The following is a 22,512-nucleotide window of genomic DNA, read 5'->3' as shown; positions in this document are numbered from 1 at the left end:
TGTTGCTTCCCTAATCACACAGAAATTATAACCTCAAATCCTCCCTTTCCCTTTTTAATTGTCATTTTGGTCACAGCCTGTCTGTTTTCCCAGCATGACTCAAGGGAAGTCCTTCTAAATCACTACCTGACCGTTAAAGTAAATAAATGTCCATTTCATTTATCCCTCCCAGAAATATTGAATTTAAATTTCTCTTTTGAGGCAGTCCAATTCTGCCAACCCGAAAGCATAGTGCTCCCTGCAGCAGCACTAATGGAATCCTTGAGTATGTGCTACCTCCAAATGCCCAACTGTGATGTGTGTGTGTGTTTGTGTTTGTGTGTGTGTGTGTGTGTGTGTGTGTGTGTGTGTGTGTGTGTGAGTTCCGAGTGAAAAGTATGTACTATCAGGTTTCTTAGATTATTAAACTCCGCAGTTTTTATATTTCACAGTGTGGTGCTTGAATCATAAACCCCTCACTGTGTATATTTAACCAATAGGTGTAGGTTGGCCGTGGGGATCTGTGTGAAAGACTTTCTTTTGGGGTAGAGACAGAAGTGAGATAGAAAGTGGCGTCGCTTCTAGAAACACATCATGAGGCCGATAATCTCCCCATTGATTTCCTGTTCTTCTCTTTCATGTGATGCAGATTCGCTCCGACCAGGACCAGGACATCTCGATCCGATACAGCATCACTGGGGTGGGAGCGGATCAACCGCCCAATGAGGTGTTCAGCATCGACCCCGTGGTCGGGAAGATGTTCGTCACCAAACCTCTAGATCGAGAACATCGCTCGTCTTACCACGTGAGTGTCTCTCGCCCCTTCTCTCTTTCTCTCGGCACACACACACACAGACACACACACTTCCATGCACACCACACTGGCGATGACCTTTGAGATGAAACTCATTAAGAGGATTATAAAGCCGTTAAACCCTTTGACAAAAACAGTTCCTTTACCACCTCGGCAGAAGTGGGTTTGAATCTGAATCTGTGTAGTTACACATGAGAAAAACTACAACAGATAATACAACAAATTACAAAATTAAAAAAAACAGCTCTAGAAGCCATTAAGCGAAAAGCCATTCCATAAACATTACATAAGAATATTGCACTACATTATTAAGCATGGACAAATTGAATCACAGCAGAGATTAGTGTAGTGCACAGTGATGTTGAAAATAATGATGGAAACTTCTGTTATATGCAAATCATCAGGATGAGGTGACATATAAAGTCAGGGAAAGTAATAATCGATCATTGAGTTCTCAGCTGATCACATTTAAAATCATAAAAAAATGTATATAAACCGATCTTACCCCTAAAAGGAGCACTTAGTTAGTTAGTTAGGACATACATCAGTGGGTTGAGAATTACCCTAAAATGACAGACATATTATATCAATAGTGTTTTTTCCCTCCATTTTTGCCAATGTCCTATCCACTAACATGGAGGAGGAGGGATGTCATGATGTGTCCTGAAGCAGGTCAACAGGGGGCGATCAAGACGCTGTTCCTTCACTTTTGGGGAGCAGTCATGTCGCCCATGCTTATAGACAGTTAAACCTAAAATGAAACAGAAAAGTGAAATGGTGGCTGATGGCCCTGCTGGTCTGAAGCCATTTTTCTCCCATAAATACCAACACCTGCCTCGGCTCTGCTTCTCTAGAATGAAAGTGCCATCTCTCTGCAGCCTTTGTGCTGTGCATGCTGCTCTAAGAATGGAAATATTAGGCAGTCAGGCAAAGTGTATTTAAAATTTAATCAAGCACTAACTTCTTGTTTTTCTGCCTGAGCAAGTCTCTCCACAAGTCTCTCTCCGCCGCCACGCGAAGAAGGTTTGGGGCGTAGTGTAGTAACCACAGTGGGTTTATCATTTTACAGTTCTGTGTCTGTCTCTGAACCAACCCGCCGTTCTTGTTTTTCTGTGGAAGCCGAGTCTGAGTAACGGTCCTAGAGAGCTGGCAGGCCCAACCTTTTAGTGGGAGCCGAGCAGATTAATACCTGCGAGAGAATCCAATCAATGAGGTGATTTGTTAAGAAAGGCTTTCTAAAGGCTGCTTTAGTTGAATTCAGTGTTTGCTGTGGAAGAGAAGTGTTCGTTAATGGTGTGGAATACAAATTGAAAGGGGAAACCAGATGAGACAAGGTGAAGATGTAAACAGATGAGCGAAGGTGTTGCCGATCCATTACTCTGATGCTGTTAAGGACGAGACGGCAATTAAACCGATTCTTGTAAAACTTTAAATATTGTGAGCAACATTATCCAGGAAAACGACAACACAACAAAGTTAGAAGTTGACTTTGTGCTCTTTCATTTGTTTACTTCATATTTCATGCAAGGACAGAACAAAGTTATGGTCGAGTTCTTTTTCACTCTCAAAAGAATGAGCACTCTGAAATTCAAAACTAGCCGAGCAACACAAGATGCATTCTTATGAGGAGAAAAACCTTGGAGCATCTGGCCTGCTGTTATCTCTATCAGGATGCTTCCTCTCTGGCAAATGCAGAGCGCCGCATGGTACGCTCTGTTTTTCTCCCCCTGCCTTTCAAGATAATAACTTTAATGTGGGCCCAGAATTACATTTTGCCTTCTTTAAACATGCCGGTAATCTCTGACTCCTGCTGTTATTGAATTAGGGTGTGGGTGCATGCAGGATGGAGGGATGAGGGGTTGGGGGAGATAAGGGGGTTCTGGCTTCCTGCAAAACGAGATGCGATGGCAGCGTGCACGGATATTGGGTGCAGGACAGATCAGACAATGCAGTGGAAAAAAGTAAAGTCAAATTAACCTCTGGGAGACCTGGGGACGCAATTTCGTGGTAGGTGTGGAGTGGAGTGCGACCGGTGGAGAGGAGTGGACAGGCAGCAGCCGAGGAGATCTTCACCTCTCTGAGGAGAAGAAGCCAGTGGTGAATTCTTTTTATTCTATTTCCTCCCGAAATGAGCCTAGAGGGTATTCCACTTATCTGGCTCTCATGCTGCTGCAGTGACCAGGTAGTGTGTTTCCCATCAGACAGGCTCAGTTGGAAAGAGAACGATTCCCTCCATTCTCCACACATGGTGGGAAGAGAGGTCTTGCGTTGCAATCTGTTTCCAGAAGCCCCTTCTTCCAGCCACGGGGCCCTCCCTCTTCCCTTGGCCTTCCTATAGATGGATCTCCTTAACAAGTCTGAGGATCCTTTGCTGTGAAATCGATTGCCGACATTTTTTATAAATAAAATATTTATCAGCCCATGTTGATAGGAGCAGGATGTAGATAGTATCTGAGATCGTTTTTTTTTTCTTTCTTTCTCCTTCGTATAAACTAAACATATCCCACAGTGCTACCACCTGACAGGAGGATCACTGAATAAGTCATGTTCAGGGATGTAAACATTCCCAGGTAAGGTGCAGGGAATCAAAACAGACTTAAACTGAAGCGAGCGGTTCATTTTCTATTGCCACTTTGGTCTGTTGTTTTGACCTTCACGTATGGCTGCATAACAACAGACCACAAACACTTACTCAAAGTCAACATTTCCCTGATAACTCTGTTATTTTCTCAAGGTCTCGTTCGGTTTCAGTTTTTTTTTTCTACCACAAACTTCAAAAGAGAGGAAGCAGCCAGGACAGTTTTTTTACATCACGTATTGATTCCTGTATTAACTTCATGTCCAAACTTTGTGGGGAAAATCCTGGTTGGCGATTCCATTGGTCTGTGTTGAATTTGAGATCTGCCGACTGTGCGGAAGATCTCACGACTCCCTTTCAAACAAAATCAAACGGAATGTCGGCCCTGGGATTCAACGCCGTGATCCTGAAACAGAAACCTTGGCTTCCCAGCACAGCCGACTTCCAATAAAATAAGATGTCTCTGGTTTTGGGTGCTGCTGAAATATATTCTTCTGGGGACTGAGTGTAGAAAAGATAAGAAGTCCCTCCAAAGCACACGATTGCAAAGGCAATAAATCTACAAGAAAAATATCCAGCATTTGACTTATGACCCCACTTTATGTTGGTCTTTGGGTTTTAGTCTTTTTTAAACTTGAGAATTCAAAATACACGTATTATCCATCATTGTGTTATTGAGAATGATAAAATGCCAAATTCAGAAAATGGTGCTGAGGTATTTTTCTGTTTGGCTTTGAAAGTATTTACTTTGAAGGAGAAATCCACTTGCTCCCAGTTTGTTTAGTGTTTTATTAATGTTGCATCTTAGTTTCTTCACGTCTGTGAGTGGAGACAGTTGGGAATAATCTGAAAGAGTAAAGGTGTGTTTATCGGAATTGATTTTTCAAACATGCCAACAACTGTTTGGAAAATTTGCTGTTTAAATTGAAGGCACAAACAAAACACAAGTTAATAATTTAAGGAGGATATTGATGTAGACAGCAGACACAGGGTGGAGACGTGGGTTTCAGAAGTAATACAATGAATGAGGAATGAATTGGGGGTTTTGTTTTTTTTGTTTTCCTATATATATATATATATATACAAACCCAGTTAATAACACAGCAGAATTAAGCTGACAGTATTAAGTAATTCAATCTGGAAGTTGCCACTTATAAGACAATAACCATCTCCAACCACAAATATAAAACTTCAACTCTAATATGTGCAGGTTTCATAGTCTTAAAATGTATCTAAACTATAGACTTAAGTTCAGTGAAATGTGGTTTTGGTCACCAAAGTAAATAGACGTCCCAGAAACACATCATTTACAGTGACTTGTCCTCAGAACAATACAAAGATCCAAAATGTTAATAAAATCTATATTGTTGTGTGTTTGTTCTGCCCAGTGTCACTAAATAACTGAGGATGACTCAAATGGGTACCTGAACCTTTTCATAAACTCATCCCTTCTCTGAACATCAGTAATAACTGTGTGCTGTACCATATCTAATCTTTTTGTGTTTGTGTTTCTCAGTTGCGTGCCCACGCTGTGGACATGAATGGGAACCAGGTGGAGAACCCCATCGATCTGTACATCTTCGTCATCGACATGAACGACAACAGACCTGAGTTTAAAAACCAGGTCTACAATGGCTCCGTGGACGAAGGCTCGAAACCAGGTACACAGAACATGAAGTCAAGTGGGAAGCCGGAGCAGTTTGTGTGAATTAAAGATGAAATAAATGTGTGATTTTATTGGAGAAGAAGGGAGGGGTAGTGAACGACTGGTATTGTGTCGTAAGTGTGACGGCACCAGGCTATCTCTGACCCGACTGTGAAATGTCCATTCCCCCTGATTTAGCAGACGGAGGCTCTGTCTCCTCTAGTGGCTTTTCATTTAGTCGGGCATCGGCAGTGGCCATAAAGCAAAGAGGTGCTCAGGGTGGAGAGGAGATGGAGGATTAAATGCGCCACTCTCTAGCACCACTGGGTCATTTTATGTGCAACCTCAGAGCGCAAGAATCCCGGAGATGAGCTCTCTGTGTGTGCATGCATGTGTGTGAGTCTGATGAGGCCAAGTGTATTGCACCAGAACTGCAATAAAATCTTTCTTTCTTTCTCTCTCTCTCTTTCTTTCTCTCTTTCTTTCTTTCTTTCTTTCTTTCTTTCTTCTTCTGCTATCCTGCCTTCCCTTTCCCATCAGCCCCCCCACCCCCCCACACAGCAGACATGTCTCTGCGGCGTGCGTGACATTCTGCTAAACAATAATCATGAAAAAAATAGCGTTTTAGAATTTAGAGCTCCAGTAGTTTCAATGGAAGGCCAATTACAGACTTGAATTAGTTTGCAAATTAAAGAGTCATTAAGGAGACCTAATCCTGTCAGGCACAGCTTAGGACGCCCGTACAAAGGGTCCACATTAAACCCCCTAAGAGTGCAGCTTAATGAAATTACCCCGCTGATGCGATGCCATTGTGATTCTTCACCTCCCTCTCTCTATCCCCCCCATCGAAAAAAGATGGGTGAAGGACTGATAGTCACTCCTCTTGGAATCCAACCAAATATGGAGTCTGTCCTCTATTTCTCTCTTTTGCTCCCCCCCCCCCCCCCCCCCCCGCTCGCTGCCGGCTTTTATTTCTCGTCTCGCTGAGAGGCCTTCAGAGTGCTCCCTCCGGCCGAGTCATTGACAAATGTTGCTTTGAAATGTAATGAAGTTTGAAATGGGAGCTGCGGTTACAATTATCCTCGGACAGGGGCTGTCACTGGGATGATATCACTATCTCTGGCAATTACAATCAGCCACCAGAGAGGGGGAGCATGAGGGAGTGGGAGAGAGAGAGGGAGAGATGTAGAGATTAGGTGACAGGCAGTGATGCCACAGAGTTATACAAGTGTGTGTGTCTGTGTGTGTGTTGAGGCAGGAAAACCAACAGCGTTCAAGGGTAGCGTCTTATTCTCTGCAACACAACAGTGTCAACATGTTTATGCCTGTGCTTACTCGCCCTTCACGGTGGAGAAGTTTTCATTTAGAGAACCTGGTCGAGGTTTTCATTTATCTGTAAAGATCAGTGTGAGCAGCTGGTATCTAACATCTACATAGGTCACTTTCTTTGTAATAAACTAATCAATATCAGAATAATCAGATTAATGCAAAGTACAGTAAAATGTGAGTAATAGCTACTTTATATTTGTGTATATTTGCTAAATATGTGTCAATAATTTATATGCAGGTACATATATATAACAAATATAAATTGTTATGGGACATGTTATGGTTTATTAACCACTTTTATCTTCACATTAACCGGCATCAGTGTGTGACTAATACCAGTGTATATCATTTAGATCTGTTTGTAGGATGGTTGACCACAGAAAGTGTTGCAATGTGCACAGTGCATTTGTTCCTCTTGTTTAACCATCTAATAAAAGGCCTGGTCGCACAAAATGATCAGTTAAATAGGGACAGAGAAATGTTTTATTAACAAACACAGAATAATCTTTAGGTTCCATCCCCAAGATTCAGTTGTATAATGTTACTGTTTATCTGTGACATTTTGAAACATAGTGTAGAGCCATCTCAATATGAGTCAATTCAGCGACACAAGAATGCTTAGAAAACATTTCGGACTGAGGGCTACATATGTCAGGTGGAGTGTAAAAGGGCCTGTAGGCTGTAATGAGAGTGTATTTATGTGTATTGGGCAGTTAATGGGGTATTTGTATCCAATAAATTCAACTGTCCTTCCCCAGAAAGGACACTTGGGTTATGTCATTATCATTAAAATGCCACCCAGTCTCACTGATCATTTATTAAGCTAAAGGCTTAATAAATGATCAGAATTGAAATCCACATAGTTATTTTTATTTTCAGTTAATTGACTTGTTGAATAAATGTTCAATAATGTCATTGTCTTCCTCAGGAACATATGTGATGCACCTGGCGGCGTTCGATGCGGACGACAACACCACGGCTAACGGGATGGTGCGCTATCGGATCCTGTCCCAGACGCCCCACAGCCCCATTCCCAACATGTTCACCATCAACAGCGAGACGGGGGACATCGTGACGGTGGCGCCTGGTCTTGATCGAGAGGTTGGTCATCGTCCTCCCCAATCGTTCAGATTAAGCAAAACATCAACATAATAATGATTAAAAACACTAAAAACACAACCAGTTAAAAGATAAACCTTCATCATTGTTTGTTGACAACACCCTGAGATCTGACTTTAAGATGTCACTCGTCACCACACACACACACACACTCACACTCACACACACACACACACACACTCACACTCACACACAAATCCACATCAAGCTGTCTTTTTTTTTCGCACTAAATTGCCTGCGTCTGCGGTCACCTTGTTTATGGAGCTATAAAAGTTCTGCCGAGCTCCAAATGTGTGTATTCATGCGGCATGGATATGCCAAAGACAAACCCTGCAAAGAGAATCTCGGAGACAGATCATCGTCGTCCCGGACTGTCACCGGCGACAGACCTATTAACAACACATCACGCTGCATTGGGCTGCTCACGTTGTGTTGTATGTGTGCGTTTGTGCGGTGAAGACAGAGGGGAAATATCTGAGACGGAATGCCCTTGACACCTGTCAGACAAACACAAAAGCCCATATAATCTCATCTATACTCGATAAAACACGGGAAATGGCGGTGAGAGAGGGAAACTGGAGGGAGCCATTGAACAAAAACAGAGCGAGGCTGATGGGGTAATATGATGAGGGTGGAGCGAGCGGGTGGGAATTTGGCAAAGAAGATGGAGTGATCGACATGAGACACTGGGTGAGTTTGTAGAGGCATGAGGGGAGGGGAGGCTGATGGGTGTGACTCTCCCATATTCACATTGACCATATTCTACAGAAAGGAACATTTGTCCAACGAGATAAGATCTCACATCTTCTTAATGTCTCACCCAAGCCCAAACAGATCACCCTTAAAGCCCAGAGCCTCATCACTTCTCTTCACCTGAGGTCTGGCTTGTTGACAAATTTGTCAACCGCTTAGAGCTAATTTGAACCTTTTAAAAAAAAGAGATGTTTTGGCCATTTCCTCTTATTGAGAGGACAGTTCAAGTTTGAAATGGGAGAAAAAGAATGTGGGAAGACACACAGCAAAGGGACCCAAGCCTCAGAAGCCTTAAAACAGTTAACACTCAAATTGTGTGGAGCGAGGCTCTTTCCCCAATCTTTCCCTCTCCCTCTCTCTAAAGCTCAAATTGGCTCTCACAGGGCCAGACGTTGACTGAAGTAAACATATCAACACTCCTGTTTGCTTAAGACATTCTCCTTTCCAAACAGATGAGAAGTCTAAAAAAGCTGAGCTTCTATACTTTACTGTACAGAGACTGGAAGGGAGGAGGCAGACTGCAGTGTTTCCCCTGGTCCACTTTCCGTCAGCACTTTGGCCCTTTCAAACTTGAAAAGTTTCTGCTTCTCCCTTCCCGTCCTCGGCTGGGTTGTTGGAGGTGTTAGGTTCCTCGACAAAAAAATAAAAATAAAATTACACAGGCGTCTATTTTTGGTATACCTCCTCCCTTGTGCCTCCGCTGCCTCCCCTGCTGTCTCTCCTCCTCCCCTCTGTTCTTTACTTTTCAAATGTCTTCTTCCTCTCCTCTCTAAACTTCCACACCGACTCCCCCTCTAAAGGTTTGCGCTGGTCTGCTGCGGACTTTTAAAAAAAGCTCTTTGACAGTAGCAGACCTCGGTTCTCCGGAGGAAACCTCGGTCATGCCGCTGTGTTGTTGCAAAGCTGAGAGGTTCGGGGGGAGCTCTACATAATTACTCCCTTGTCTAATTAGTGAGAGTGTTGTGTACACGCCGAACACACGGGCTGATGGGACAGTCAGGCGAGCACTGCTTTTAAAACAAGACACAGAGGAAAAACCACTGTGTGTGTGTGTTTTTGTGTGAGTGTTGTTGGTCTACGCTTGTGTGTACGTGTGGGTGTTAATGAGAGCGTGAGTGCAAGGTTGGAAGTTCAGCATCTTGTCTGGCATCAAGATGAGAGGTTCTGAGAGGACCTGTCTAATCCTCCTGACGTGGCGTCCTGGCCTAATTGGGATATTTACTCGGTAATTAGCAGGTGAGAGAGAGACTGGGAATGTAATTGGGAATCTCGGAGACGAGGCACATTATCCAGACAGTCGGCTCCTGGGCTCCATCCTTCCTGCAGCCCATTAACTGCACCATGGGACAGGAGAAGAAACGGAGGATGCCAGGGACGAGAGAAGGAGGCTTGGGGAGGGAAGGAGGACTCACAAGCACCAGGAGAAGCATATTGCAGCTTCCAGATTTCAAAGATGGAATGGCATTTATCATTGTTTCATACTGTCTCTCCGTAGATAGTCTATTAATCTCTGTCAGTCAGATCGTCCTCCTCACATCTGTCCGTCAGGGGCAGCCAGGCTTCACAGTTCAGCCGCTGCAGATGGTGTGAAGGCAGGAGATGTTTCGTGAGGAGGTTTCAAGTTAGTCGGATAAAAGACTTCACCCTTGCAGTTCTGCTTTTCTCATCCGACTGTGGACAGTGACGATGCAGCAGAGCACAGGCTCAGCTTTTCTCTCCTCCTCTGGGAATCACAGTATGTTGACTGCTGCTGTTTAGACGAGGGGAAGCGAAAGCTGCTTGGCAGACAATAACTTCAAACTGTTGTCTTTTCCCTCTCCACCCTCCACAGAAAGTGTCCCAGTACACCATCATCGTGCAGGCCACGGACATGGAGGGCAACCTGAACTTCGGCCTCTCCAACACGGCCACCGCCATCATCACGGTCACCGACATCAACGACAACCCGCCCATGTTGACCTCCAGGACTGTGAGTGGCTACAAATGAGAGGGGGGCGGGGAAAGGGGGGGGGGGGGGCACTGTTTTAAGATGGAGAGGGAGATTTGAAATGAATGACCTGTTCACACTAGTAAGGATATTGTGCTAAACCAACAGAGATTACCACGAACACTGTTGCTTTATCTAAAGAGCATTTGCCCTAAACAACAATGGCTGTTTTTAGCTATATGTATTGGTTATATATGAGTCCAAATATTATAAAAGTGTAGCAAGTGAATGTCATTAAAGAAGAGAAGAAAGGGTGGACAGATGGAGAGAAGAAAGAGCAATTGAATAAAGAAAAGAGAAAGCAGGTAATTACACCTGCATTGTTGCACTTATACCAGTGAGGTTGGGGTATGGCGTGCAAATGCTACGTGCTAATTTCCTTGTACACACACACACAAGAGAAACACTAATCCATTTCATTGGCCTTTCATCAGCAAAAAAAAAAACTAGAGCCAGCGATTTGTTAATGATTGTTGACGTGATTGTGATATTTAGAATGATGATGACATTACGGACGGTCGTTATCAGAAGGAGGTGAAACTCTGAAGTTCAGAGTAATGTACTGGATATAATGTTTGGTATCACTGGTGGGGAAATTCGGCAAAGTCATCACAAAATTTATTAGTGAAGTTGAAACAAAAAAAAGAATTGTTAAGAAGTTAGGCTCGTTTTATTATTTATAACTCTCTAGATTATTTCTCTCAGAGCCACTGAATCTTCAGACGTGTGCGTGTCAGATGAGGCGTTAATATTTCTCATTGACGGATTGGGGGAAAAAAATCTTTATTTATCATCTGCATGGCTGAGAGAGTCAACTCTATTTTATTGTGGCAAAGGCATTCATTTGTTCAGGGAAGCAAAGATGGCGTCCATTTGTCTGCATTCTATTTAAGGTTAGAAATCCTTGCCGGTGTCCTCTCGGCTTCCTCCGCGATGAGAGCACGCCCCTCGCCGGCAGCCGAAGCCTCATCAGCAGTTGTACTGTAGCCTCGGCCCTTTGAGTTTGAAGCCGTTAGCGTTAGCTTTTACCCTGGGGGCTATTAAGAGCCTCGTAATGATGAATTATCAATGGTGGCGAGCGTGCGTCAGCCTTAGAGCTCATCAGAGAGCTGCGCTATCACACAGTGAGGAAAATGTACAGAGAGGGGGGGTGGGATGGGAGGGAGGGAGGGAGAAAAGACATGAAGAAGAGGGTGGGAGAAAAAGGACAACAAAGAGGGGAGATGAGTCAATGACTGGACCACCACCAGAATCCAAGATGAAAAATGCAGGGGGGGGGGGGGGCGTTGGGAGAGTGACGGTGAGAGGAGGAAGGATGAAGGAGTGTTTAGTCAAAGGAGCTATTTTCTCACAGCAGCAGTGATGAAGCATAGACATGTCACATTGTAAATCAGGGGCCTTTCCTGACTTGGCACCCCCCTCACACACACACACAGACACACACTCCTTTGCATTGGGATTCTCCACTGATGGTGTTGAACCGGTGATTGTGGCCGGTAATAGATGAAAACTCTCTAACTGTATTCCACCGTGTTTGAGTGCATCTCCATCGGCACATCGTGGAAACCGATGATGAATCTCATTGTTTTCAGAGCCCCGACGAGCGGAGAACACTTTTACCCACGACTTTCATAAATCACCCGTTTCAGTGGCGGGAGAACCAGAAAGCCATTCTGTTGAGAATGCAGGCCATTATGCAAATATTTAGTGTTGGCAATAAAACCCTGTAGATCTTTCACTGTGTCCCAGAAATATAAAAGTTAGGGGGGGAATTTGTCTTTAATGTCAATGATTAATATTTCATCAAGTCTATCAGAGGGTGGCCTATTTTTCAAGGCGGTAAAGGGGGGGTGCATGTGTGAAGGCTCTGGGTGCTGCACTCGGAGGCTGCGTGCACGCTCTGCATCTTTTTACCCTGTGATGCAGATGAATAGGATTCACCAGAAAAAGTTGTTTATCTCTTCTTTTTGTTTATGTATACAGAGCGCCGCAAAACAATATCTGTGTCTCCTGAACGTCTCTCTCACACAAATGACTCCTTTCTCATTGCCGTTCAGTTTGTTTTCTTTTTACCCCCGTAAGTCACATCCGTCATCACTAACACGTCGGGGAGTGAAGAAGCTCTCTCTCCTCGCTGTCTCACCTGACCTGCATCTTGCACAATGTGAAGAAGAAAAAAAGGTGTTGCAGATTGTTCCCAAGAAGTTAAAAAGCAAGAAGTACAACAATCATTTCTTTGCACATCATGAGATTGGAGAGGCGCTGGTCGAGTGGCAGAAACTTGGACTATGGGCAGAGAAGGTCTCTGGTTCGTCTCTGGTTCGACTCCACGGAGAGACAACAAAAGACGAACCTGGATTGATCTGTCCAAAAATCCAAGAGTCTCCCTACCCTGTCTAGTGCCCCTGAGCAAGGCACCTTACTCCCCCAACATCTGCTCCCCGAGCGCCGTACATGGTCGCTCACTGCTCTGTGTGTCCTGCACCAGATGGGTCAAAAGCAGAGGTTAAATTTCCCTACCTGCATGAGTGTGTCTGTGCATGTGTTTGGGATGAATAAGTGGATCTTAATCTTAATCTTAATGAGGTCGCCCAGTGAAGGTGCAGCAACAGCATCTAGACTGTTAAACTTTAAACTACACCTTCTTCCGGGTGTCATGTTCCCACAGCGACTGATCAGGCTTGACTGCAGAGACGTGTATCCAGTCCCATTTCAGACTAAAGTTAGTGGCTGCTAGTGGGTTTGTTGACCAGAGGGGGTGCAGTGTATTGTCCTGAATGCTTTGTAATTAAGTGTAAGGTCCTTCAATCAAGCAGTGGACACGTCTCGGTGAGGACGGCGAGCGAAGGAGGCCGACGGGGCACCGCAGTAGAAATCCTGCACAAAGTCCCTGTGATGAAGTATCCTGTCACTTCTCCTCTCTCCCCCCCCTCGCCCGCTTTAGTCGTTCCCCCGTGTGCCAACATGGTGACAGGAGGGTGAGGGTGTTGGCAAGAAGTGTTTTGTCAAGTGCTTGCGAGAAAGTCAACTGCACTTCTCTGCCAGTCAGAATCTCAAGACACTCACCCCCGTCGCCCCCCCCCCCCCCCCCCCTCTGAAGGACGGTATCATAGCAGGGAGAGCTACCGGATCAGAGAGAGGCTGAGCCTGAGCTGAAAGACACCTCGGCCGTGCAGCAACTTCTCAGGCAGTGCTCAAACCGTCAAGTGTCAAAACAGTATTCATCAGGCGAGTGAAAGAGAGAGAACAGCCCCCGATCCTTTTCAAAGAGGAGACTCTACTGCTCTGTTCAAACTCACAAGTGATGCATCACAGTGCTTCATTGACAATAACATGAGAGGAAGTCCGTAAGAGATGGAGAAGCCGTCAAGTTGAACAAAATGAGGAGAAGAATTTGGATTTGATTTGATTTTTCTCTTTCGATTCTCATTTCTGTTTGTTGAAAGACACGTAATTCTTCAGTACAGTTAATCAGAGCAGAAAACAGTTCAACCAGATTCTATATTTCAATCACAGATGACAGATTTTAATTTGATGTGTATTTGCCGCGGTGTTGTTTGGGACTCATAGCTGACTTCCTGCACCGCATTAAATTGGTATTTACACGATGCTCTGCTTTTCAATGAACCATTTGGGATTTGTTTGCGAAATGTTTGATTTGAATGATTGAAGGAAATGTGAAACTGTCACACCGTGTTAACATTGGAATGAGAAAATTGAAAATTGAATGACTCTTTCCACACAAGCTTTGGATGCCTGACGTAACCCCTTCCAACCCCCCCCCCCCCCCCCCCCCCCCCCCTTGATGATGAAATCAAGGATGGACGTTGGACTGGGATATTGATAATAAGAGCTGCGACGGACACTTCACATTTTTCCATAAACACATCTGGTAACACTTTGCGTTAGGTGTTACTGAGCACAGAGAAAGAAGATCCTTGAGGGTCTTTAGGAGCTTAAGAGATTTCTGAAGTTTCATTTTCACTGAATCGCCATTGGTGCCTGAACCCGACCCCAGTAATAAACCACACACACACACACACACACACACAAACACACTCGCTCTGACACCAACATACGACAGCATGCCGACTTATGCGATGCAGGCAGTGCATCAGGACCACCCGGACGTGTCTGTTGTCTTAAGAATGTCACTGAGTCTCTGAACAGCTCTCCTGACGCAGCCTCCTAATCTGCCCGCTGCTGTCGCCTGTTTGCCGGGTGATGCTCGGGTTGCCAGGCAGGGTGTTATGGTCCTTCGGAGTGTTCGGTCGGGGGCTTTGCTCTTTGATATCCGACACTCACATAAGCCGCTCAGTGGCTCTTCCACGCTCGTTACCAGTAGCAGACACGGTGATTGTGTAGTGCCACATGCCTGTTGCCTCCAGATGAGGACGTGTCAACACGCTCACCCTCTGACCCCCGCGTGATTGGTTGAGAGTGGATAGGTCTGGTCGTGAAGGCGGGGCTTTTTACCGGGGTTGGTTCGCCTCTGTGTGGTTTTATCCCCTGAGCCGGTGTGGCTTTGATCAATCCCCACCGCAACAGACACATGACAGACAGCGGCTCACTCCTCATCAGGCTTATCAGGACAAAGCACATGTGTTTGTACAGCACGGGGACGACTGAAAGCCACTCGTCTGCACTCAAACAGATGTTTTAACCCTCTCCTCCCCTGCCGCTGGCCTCCTTCTCTCCTTTTCTGTCGCTCTGCATTTCAAAGGGAGAAAATACTTGTGCTCATCAAGGCTGGGAATGGGAACACAGAAAGAAAAAACACTTGACACGGGAACGATGCCTCGGTGTGGATGAGCTTGCTGGTCTGCCACCGGGTTTACTGCTTGACTCAGTGGTCCTAAAAGAGAAGTCATAAACTAACTCAACCTGAAAACCTGAAAGGAGGACTGGCTCTGTTAAGAAGAGAAAAAAAGAGAGATAGGCACTTAGTGGCTTTTTGTAAAAATGAAATGGCCTCTCTCAAACAGCTGAGGATGAAGATATTTAAAAACGGCCTCTTACAAACCAACATGTGACTCTCCCTCTGCAGTTCTCCGGTGAGGTCCCGGAGAATCGAGTGGACGTGGTGGTGGCTAACCTGACGGTGATCGACGCCGACCAGCCACACTCGCCAAACTGGAACGCCATTTACCGAATCATGAGCGGCGACCCGTCCGGGCACTTCACTATCCGCACTGACCCCGTCACCAACGACGGCATGGTCACTGTGGTTAAGGTAAGACACCCGTCTATACAGAGCTGTGTAGAAGAAACAGCGTCATCTCTTTTTTTTTGTTTTCCTGATTTCTATGTGACATCCCCTCTGGAACATGCACAGGCAACAATAACAGGCTGTGAGTTAAATGGGGACATGCTGGGGTCTTTGCCTTTCATGTGCCCCTTTATGTCCAAGTGAGGGATTGGAGGCCGCCGCACCCTTCAGGAACAGCTCATACACTCACACACAGACTTGGAACACAATGGCTGGCGAGACCACTGTAGCAAATTAGGTATTGATTTCTCAATTACAAAGGCAACGGTTCTTATACACCCATAATGTGCTGGCCGCTGCGGTAAATGACAGCAGCAACAAAGCGATGTCTTGTAACAACCTTGTGTGTTCGTGTTCAACCTCTCGGACGCAGCTTGTCCGGAGAGTTTTTTAAAACCATTCAGGAAAATATACAGATAATGGACAACAGATGTTCTATTATCTTCTGTGTGTGTGTGTGTGTGTGTGTGTGTGTGTGTTCAGTGTGTAAATATGCTTCCTGTTGAATGGCCTTTAGGATGTGTGTGCTCATCCATGAGTGTTTCACAGTGAATGCGATTATCATGTCGCGTGTCGTGTTTTGTGGAAATAACCAGTTTATTTCCATGACCCTGGCGACTCAAGGGTATTATCCTCGTGTCTCTCACTCTTGCAAATCGCATCTCGCATCGCACACAGTAATGTTTGAAAAAACTGCAATAACATCTCCCCGGTAATTCCCACTGCTCCCGGAGCAATGAGCATTGGCATTTTGCTTCTCTTCATTATCTCCAGATGACTGCCTTTTATAATCCATTCCTCTGACACCCTTATGTAAAAGTCAGCAGGCAGCCGGGTAGCCGTGAGCCTCCATGGAGACCCTTGGGAGATTATCAGGAAAATCATGAAATAACAGACAGGACACCTCCTGGGAAGAGATGAGAAATAGACTGTCTCAATAAGTAAACAGAGAGGCTTAAGCTAGCTCCGGGGGAAGAGGAGCCGGAATGTTTCACATCAGACAAGGTACGATGGGTAAAAATCAAGAATCCAAAAGAAGATACTACCTCGGTGTTCCTATTTTTAACAAGAGATCTGCTGCTACTTGTGTCGACACATAGAAACACAGTGACACCCAGGTCTGCCTCACTTTTCCAGAAGGGGAACTGGGCTCCTCTGGGAACAAGGGCTGTGGTCGCACCCGGAACATGTCACACATTGACTCTGCTCTCCGGGGGGGTTTATGAGACGTGGTTTTGCCGCATGGTAATAAAAGCCTGTCGACAAACAAGCATGGATGAAAACACACAAACAGAGCCGCTTGGTTCACATGAGTCATTAGGATATGTAAATCACAGCTTATGATAAGCACAGAAGATGACAGGGGAAGTGAGGAGAAGTGATGCGAAGACAGATATCCGTGGATTTATAGATGCTGACCACAGGGAATAGATCGGGGGGGGGGGGGGAGTTGGAGTCCAGCAGAACAAATTAGGTAAAAGGGAATGAGAGGAACCAGTGAGGCGATTCATAGGTGATGTGAGATGTGATGGCTAGTGGGCTAAAGATCGAAGCCGTGTTATTGACCTCTCACCCCGCTGGCGTCCCTCAGGGTGTGTGTTTGTGTGCATGTGTGTTTTAGTTTGCCTACAGCTATACTCCAGACCCCCCTGTGCTCTGAATACCACTGGCCGTGGATCAAAGAGCACCGAGCGTGGTTCGCCTGTAAATGGGTTCCCACTGCACCAGGGGGGTCACACACGTATCCACACTCATGTGCTTACATTTACTTAAACTCATGTGTGTGTCCACATGCACAGACAAACACACACAGACGTATCCACTCCTGTGCCCTTGTCAGCTGAGCTGCGTGATCAAGGATGTTTTTCGATATCAGAGGTTTGCTGCCACGCTGTCCATTGACAACGCTGAGGCAGTGCAACATACAGATGTGCTCCACGTCATTAACATCACCATCAAACACCGCGGACACAAGCCTCGCGGCGGTAATCACCATCTGCCCGGTGCAGAAATGGACCAGCAGCTTAATTTGTTTTCTTTTTTGTTTCCTTGCTTCTTGTTGTTGTCATTTGAACCTGATTGTGTAGTCTTCATTAGGGGAGCACGGACCTGTCAGTCTGGTTCAGGCTCAGCTGGCAAACCCCCCTGTAGAGTACACACACACACACACACACACACTCTCAAAAGGCACAATCAATGCCAAAGAGCACCCCATGAATAGTATAGGCCTTGATGTATCCTCCTATCCTGTATTAGCCTGCGTGTCTGTGTATATATATTTAGTTTTTTGTGTGCGTGTATATATGTGTGTGTTTGTGAATGTGTGTCTGTCTGTGTGTGTCTGTGTGTGTCCACTTGTCACGACATCTGTTCATTTATCTTGTCCTTTATCATCAACAAGGTTGAACACATATTCCACAGCCTCAGGGGAAAGAGAAATGTTGACAGGGGTTTTAACACCGTAATCAGCATAATATTTATAGGACACTTATGCTCAAACACTTGACATGGTTTACTCATAAAAATGTAATAATAACAAATAATACACTGCCAACTGTAGCTGGTATATTGTTCATCCAGTGTTTCCTCTTCACACATACAAATATTGTTTGTGCGAGCCAAACCAATACTTTATTATTTCTCATGTTATCACAGTTTAATTTCTTAATACTCCTTACTTGAGAATTAAAGAAGACAAACAAAAATTAGTCAACATTTTGGAGTCAGTTTGAGGTCAATGATACCAATGCAATAATTACCATATAAATATGGTAACAAATGTACATGAGGTGTATTCATGCTGAATTTCAATCGCCCATAAACCATGTTCTCGAGTCAATCCAACTTCTGTCTTCCTCTAGCCTGTGGACTTTGAGATGAACCGGGCCTTCATGCTGACCGTGGTGGTGTCCAACCAGGCCCACCTGGCCAACGGCATTCAGTCCTCGCTCCAGTCCACCGCTGGGGTCACCATATCTGTCCAGGATGTCAACGAACCCCCTTATTTCCCCACAAACCCCAAACCCATCCGCTTCGAGGAGGGCGTCCCCGCGGGCACCAGCCTGACGACCTTCTCAGCCTCAGATCCCGACCGGCTACAGATGCAGCAGATAATCAGGTACTGAGTGAAAACGGTAAATCACACTTCAACGGGTCATTCTGACATTATAATACCATGTTTTGAGTATAATTACCTTGTGGTAGTATTGATTCGATCATTTCCACTACACTTAGTGTGTCGCTAAACGAGGAAGAGGAATGTCTGAATGAATCATGAAGTCTCACGAGCTGCAGTGTAGGTGCAAACCTGGCAGAAATCCCTCTATATGCACCAGCAGCGGGCTAAAGAGCCTCTTGGATGAGTTCCATGTCAGTAGTTATAGGTCAGAGTTCAACAAGGGAACTATATTTTGGCATCACCCCATCTCTCAAAGTCTTACTGTGCAAAGTATATGAGCCAGTGGAGAACGGGGAGGAAGGAGGGTAAGAAGGTTAATAGGGAGCAATGGCCTCGGGGGTAATCAGAAGTGTGTGCATTCTGAGTGTTCAGCACATGCATGCAGGTGCACACACACACACACACACACACACATGCACACGAGAGAGAGGGAAGAGAAAAGATGGAGGGAGGATAAAGAGAACAGCTGGCCGAGGCCCAAATGTCTGACACAGCATTATGTCCACCTGCAGTGCTCTTACTCTGCACTAAGCCTCTCTGGACTTTAAATGTGAACCAACCTTTAAACGACCAGCAGACCTTTTCCTCAGTCCCGCTGTCATCCCGACAGTAACAGGGGCACGGACCTGTCACCAGGTGCAACACGCCTGACAGGGGCGGAGGCTGAAGAGCGCCCTCTGTGGGAGGTTTGTTTAGTTTTAGTTGTCGCTCTGAGTTAGTGAATGTTAGCATCACGTTTTGAACGTAACGTGTAGAAGCTCTCATACGGTACATACAACCTTTGTTGCGGAAGATGAGACTAATTAATGAGACACACTGTGGACGTTATATGTAACTTATGATGTGGTTTCAATGAATGTTTGTCACGTCAACCTAATTATGTCTGTTTCCCTTGAGGGACATTCCTGAGTTCAGTGAAACAAAGTTGAATTGAATCCGCTTTGTGACAGTTCTGTTGGTTTTTAGTGGATCTGCTGAAGCTCTGTCTTCTCCTTTTAAACAATGTTTGAATTATTGTCTTTCAAAGCTGTAGGTCATCTATCAAAAACACTTTCTTCTCTATCGATATCGAGATCTTTTGAACATACAACTGTACATGTAACATGTGTTTCCCTTCATTGTCACATATACAGTGTCCCTATACTTTACATAGAATGTGCTGGTGTCATTTGGGACTAGCACAGTAAATGAGTGGATGACACGGCTTTTCAGTGTGACATTAAAACCACCACCTCCCCCCCAACCACCTCACACTCCGAAAGCCCTTTCCCTCCGTTTTCTCCGGGGGAAACGATCTAAACAAATTTCCCAGCCAATTTCACAGCAAATGAGAGTAAATTGGTTGTACGTTATAATTTAGATCGACGACAAAGTCACCAGCTGGCTCTTCCTCTCGTTCCCTGCCCTCTTTTGGTCTCTCTCATCCTCCCTCCCGACTCAATTCACCTCGACCTCTTGGGTGTTCCTCCCTGGGGTTTTTTTCTTCCCATGACCTGTGCAAGACTGCAGTCCTGACATCTTGGAATTAAGTTAGCTAACCGTGCTGTGGTCTGTCAAGGTCTCCTTAACACAAATGCCAAAGAGGCAGGAGAGAAAACAAATCTCCTGCCTCTTCCCTCACCATGTCGGGGATGGCATACCAGCACCTCGGTCATTTGGATCCATCTGGATAGGATCACAATCAATCCCCCTGCTTTATGCCACTTTCATCCAGGATTGTTATGCAAGGACACTAATCACACCTGCTGCCTCTGTCTCTTGAATCCTCCTTAAGGCTCTTTAATGCTGCCGTTATGTACCAAAAGACATAAGTAAATTTCAAGTGAGATAACAGCCACTTTACTTCCATGCGCCCTTTGCATCGGCTTGCTTGTTAAAGGGATAATTCACCCAGTGTTTGATTCGACAAAACCCTTTTGGAGTGTCAGGGGTAAACAGTGTTGCAACCACATCCAATACAATTGAAGTAAATGGTGACTGAGTCTTAAAATATAAAAAATCAACAGAAAAAAAACATAAAATGCCTCAATACTGCTCCTGTGGTGTCACCTATGTGTCTGTATCCCCCGGCTTTCAGATCTGACTCAAAATAAGGTAATTTACGCCAAGTTTTCACCTGAATGTTCACTGTTTTCCTCCAGAGCCGTGTTCTCGTGTGCATCACACACTGCTCTGTTTGGTCAGGTTCATCTGTGTCAGTAAAACTCCAGAAGACAAAAGAACAGACAGAAGGCTTCATCCGTTTCCCTATCTAACGCTGAGCCTTTACTCTGAAGAAATGGACTCATTCTTTCCAATAAACTAAACCCGTGGGCAGTGTTTGTTTGCATCACCCAATTAAACTCTCATTTTCAACCTTTTACCACACAGGACTGTTTTCAGTGAACACATCTGTCAAATACTCGGCCGATGCCTGTTTGCATTCGGTGGACATTCAGATTTGTGGTGGATTTATAGTTCATCTTTGCATGAGACAAAGAGCAAAATGTCTCTGTTAACGGTTGGTGCACTTACATAAGGAGAGACATGGAGAAGATTTAAGAGGAAGCTGTAAAGGTGAGAAAAAGACCGCAACTGCAGTGGAGGGAGGCAGAAGGGGAACAGCGGATCGTGAGCTGTCTCCGGGTCAAGGTGGAAACTTGACAGGTGCTTATCAAAGGAGGGATGGACTGACAGCATCCTCTCGGGGTTGCGCGGGAGGCGATGTGGACAGGAGAAGGGCTGGTAGGAGGCCGAGGGAGAGCGAGGCATCACGCATCACCTGTCAGATACCCAACCAGTAAGGTCGAGACACGGGACTGGAGACACTGGCATAAATGATTACCCAAACCGCCTTGGCTAAGCTCCAGACATGCATTTTTCATCCTCGGGGTCGGGGGGAGGTTTGAAAAATAAATGTCATGCGTCTCCCTGCTGCTGCCTGAGATCACTAACCTGCCAGTCCTAATCATACATCCGTCCGTACGCAGACACGTACCAGCATCAAGATGAGAGAGACCTTCAAATATACAGGAGAACTCAATAAGGCGCTGGAAATACAGAGACGAGATGAAATCATTAAAATTTCACACAAATTCTCACATTTGCAACCAGGTTTTCTTCTTTTTTTAAATTCCAAAATAGCCCTCTCGTAAACAAGGACGGTTTACCCTTCCAAGAGGAGAAAATATTGGCTCAACACTTCGTTAAAAAGTTAGCGATGGGGACTGCCAATTGCCCACGGTAGAGTTGTTGACGTTTGGGACTTGTAAACAAAAACACTGGGTTCTTTCACAGGAACATTCTAATGGCCAGAATAACCTCATCGTCCACAGGGTGCTGATGACGCCGAAGTGAAAAATATATCCAGAAAGAGATATACATGCACGGCTGGACGAAGCCAAACCATCTGCCTGTTAACTTATTTCATAGAAGCGAGTTTGGAGTTTGGAGGAACGAGACGAATCACACGGAGGATGTCTATTCAGTGTCTTGGAAATGAGCTCGGCTGCAAAGACCATTCATTCAGGGCTTCATTTGCTCCGTATCAGGTTTATTACATCTGCACTGAGGGCTGTTTAGGAGACTTAATTAAAGTACGGTGGTGAGCAGAGCACTCTGCTTTGTGAACAAACCTTTGTGATAGGGCTTTTATTATCGGAGGGCACACATCCACTTGTGTTATCGTGGCTTTGTGCGCAGAAAAGAGAAGTTTCCAGCGGTATTTTATCGCCCATTACAGAAGGAGAAGTCTGAGGCTTTTTTTTTTTTTTTGTCCCCGATATTAAAGGGTCAGTTAATTCAAATCACACACAAAAAAACACATTTTCTCACTTCTGTCTAGCCATGCAGATAGGCCGGGCTTTATTAAACCATTTTGTG

General features: G+C 45.2%; 1 protein-coding gene across 1 annotated transcript in view; it reads left to right on the top strand.

The window, feature by feature from the left end:
- Window positions 1–22,512, top strand: part of LOC133956950 (cadherin-4-like) — a 198,469-nt gene that overhangs the window by 164,602 nt on the left and 11,355 nt on the right. The window contains exons 6-11 of the mRNA XM_062392323.1: window positions 629–784; window positions 4,888–5,032; window positions 7,274–7,446; window positions 10,049–10,186; window positions 15,252–15,437; window positions 18,335–18,591. Coding sequence (XP_062248307.1) covers window positions 629–784; window positions 4,888–5,032; window positions 7,274–7,446; window positions 10,049–10,186; window positions 15,252–15,437; window positions 18,335–18,591 — 1,055 coding nt within the window. The remainder of the gene's footprint in view (window positions 1–628; window positions 785–4,887; window positions 5,033–7,273; window positions 7,447–10,048; window positions 10,187–15,251; window positions 15,438–18,334; window positions 18,592–22,512) is intronic.

This window comes from Platichthys flesus, chromosome 7 (assembly GCF_949316205.1).
Source record: "Platichthys flesus chromosome 7, fPlaFle2.1, whole genome shotgun sequence".
Classification (NCBI taxonomy): domain Eukaryota; kingdom Metazoa; phylum Chordata; class Actinopteri; order Pleuronectiformes; family Pleuronectidae; genus Platichthys; species Platichthys flesus.
The sequence above is the reverse complement of the archived record's forward strand: the minus strand, read 5'-3'. Positions and strand labels throughout refer to the sequence as shown.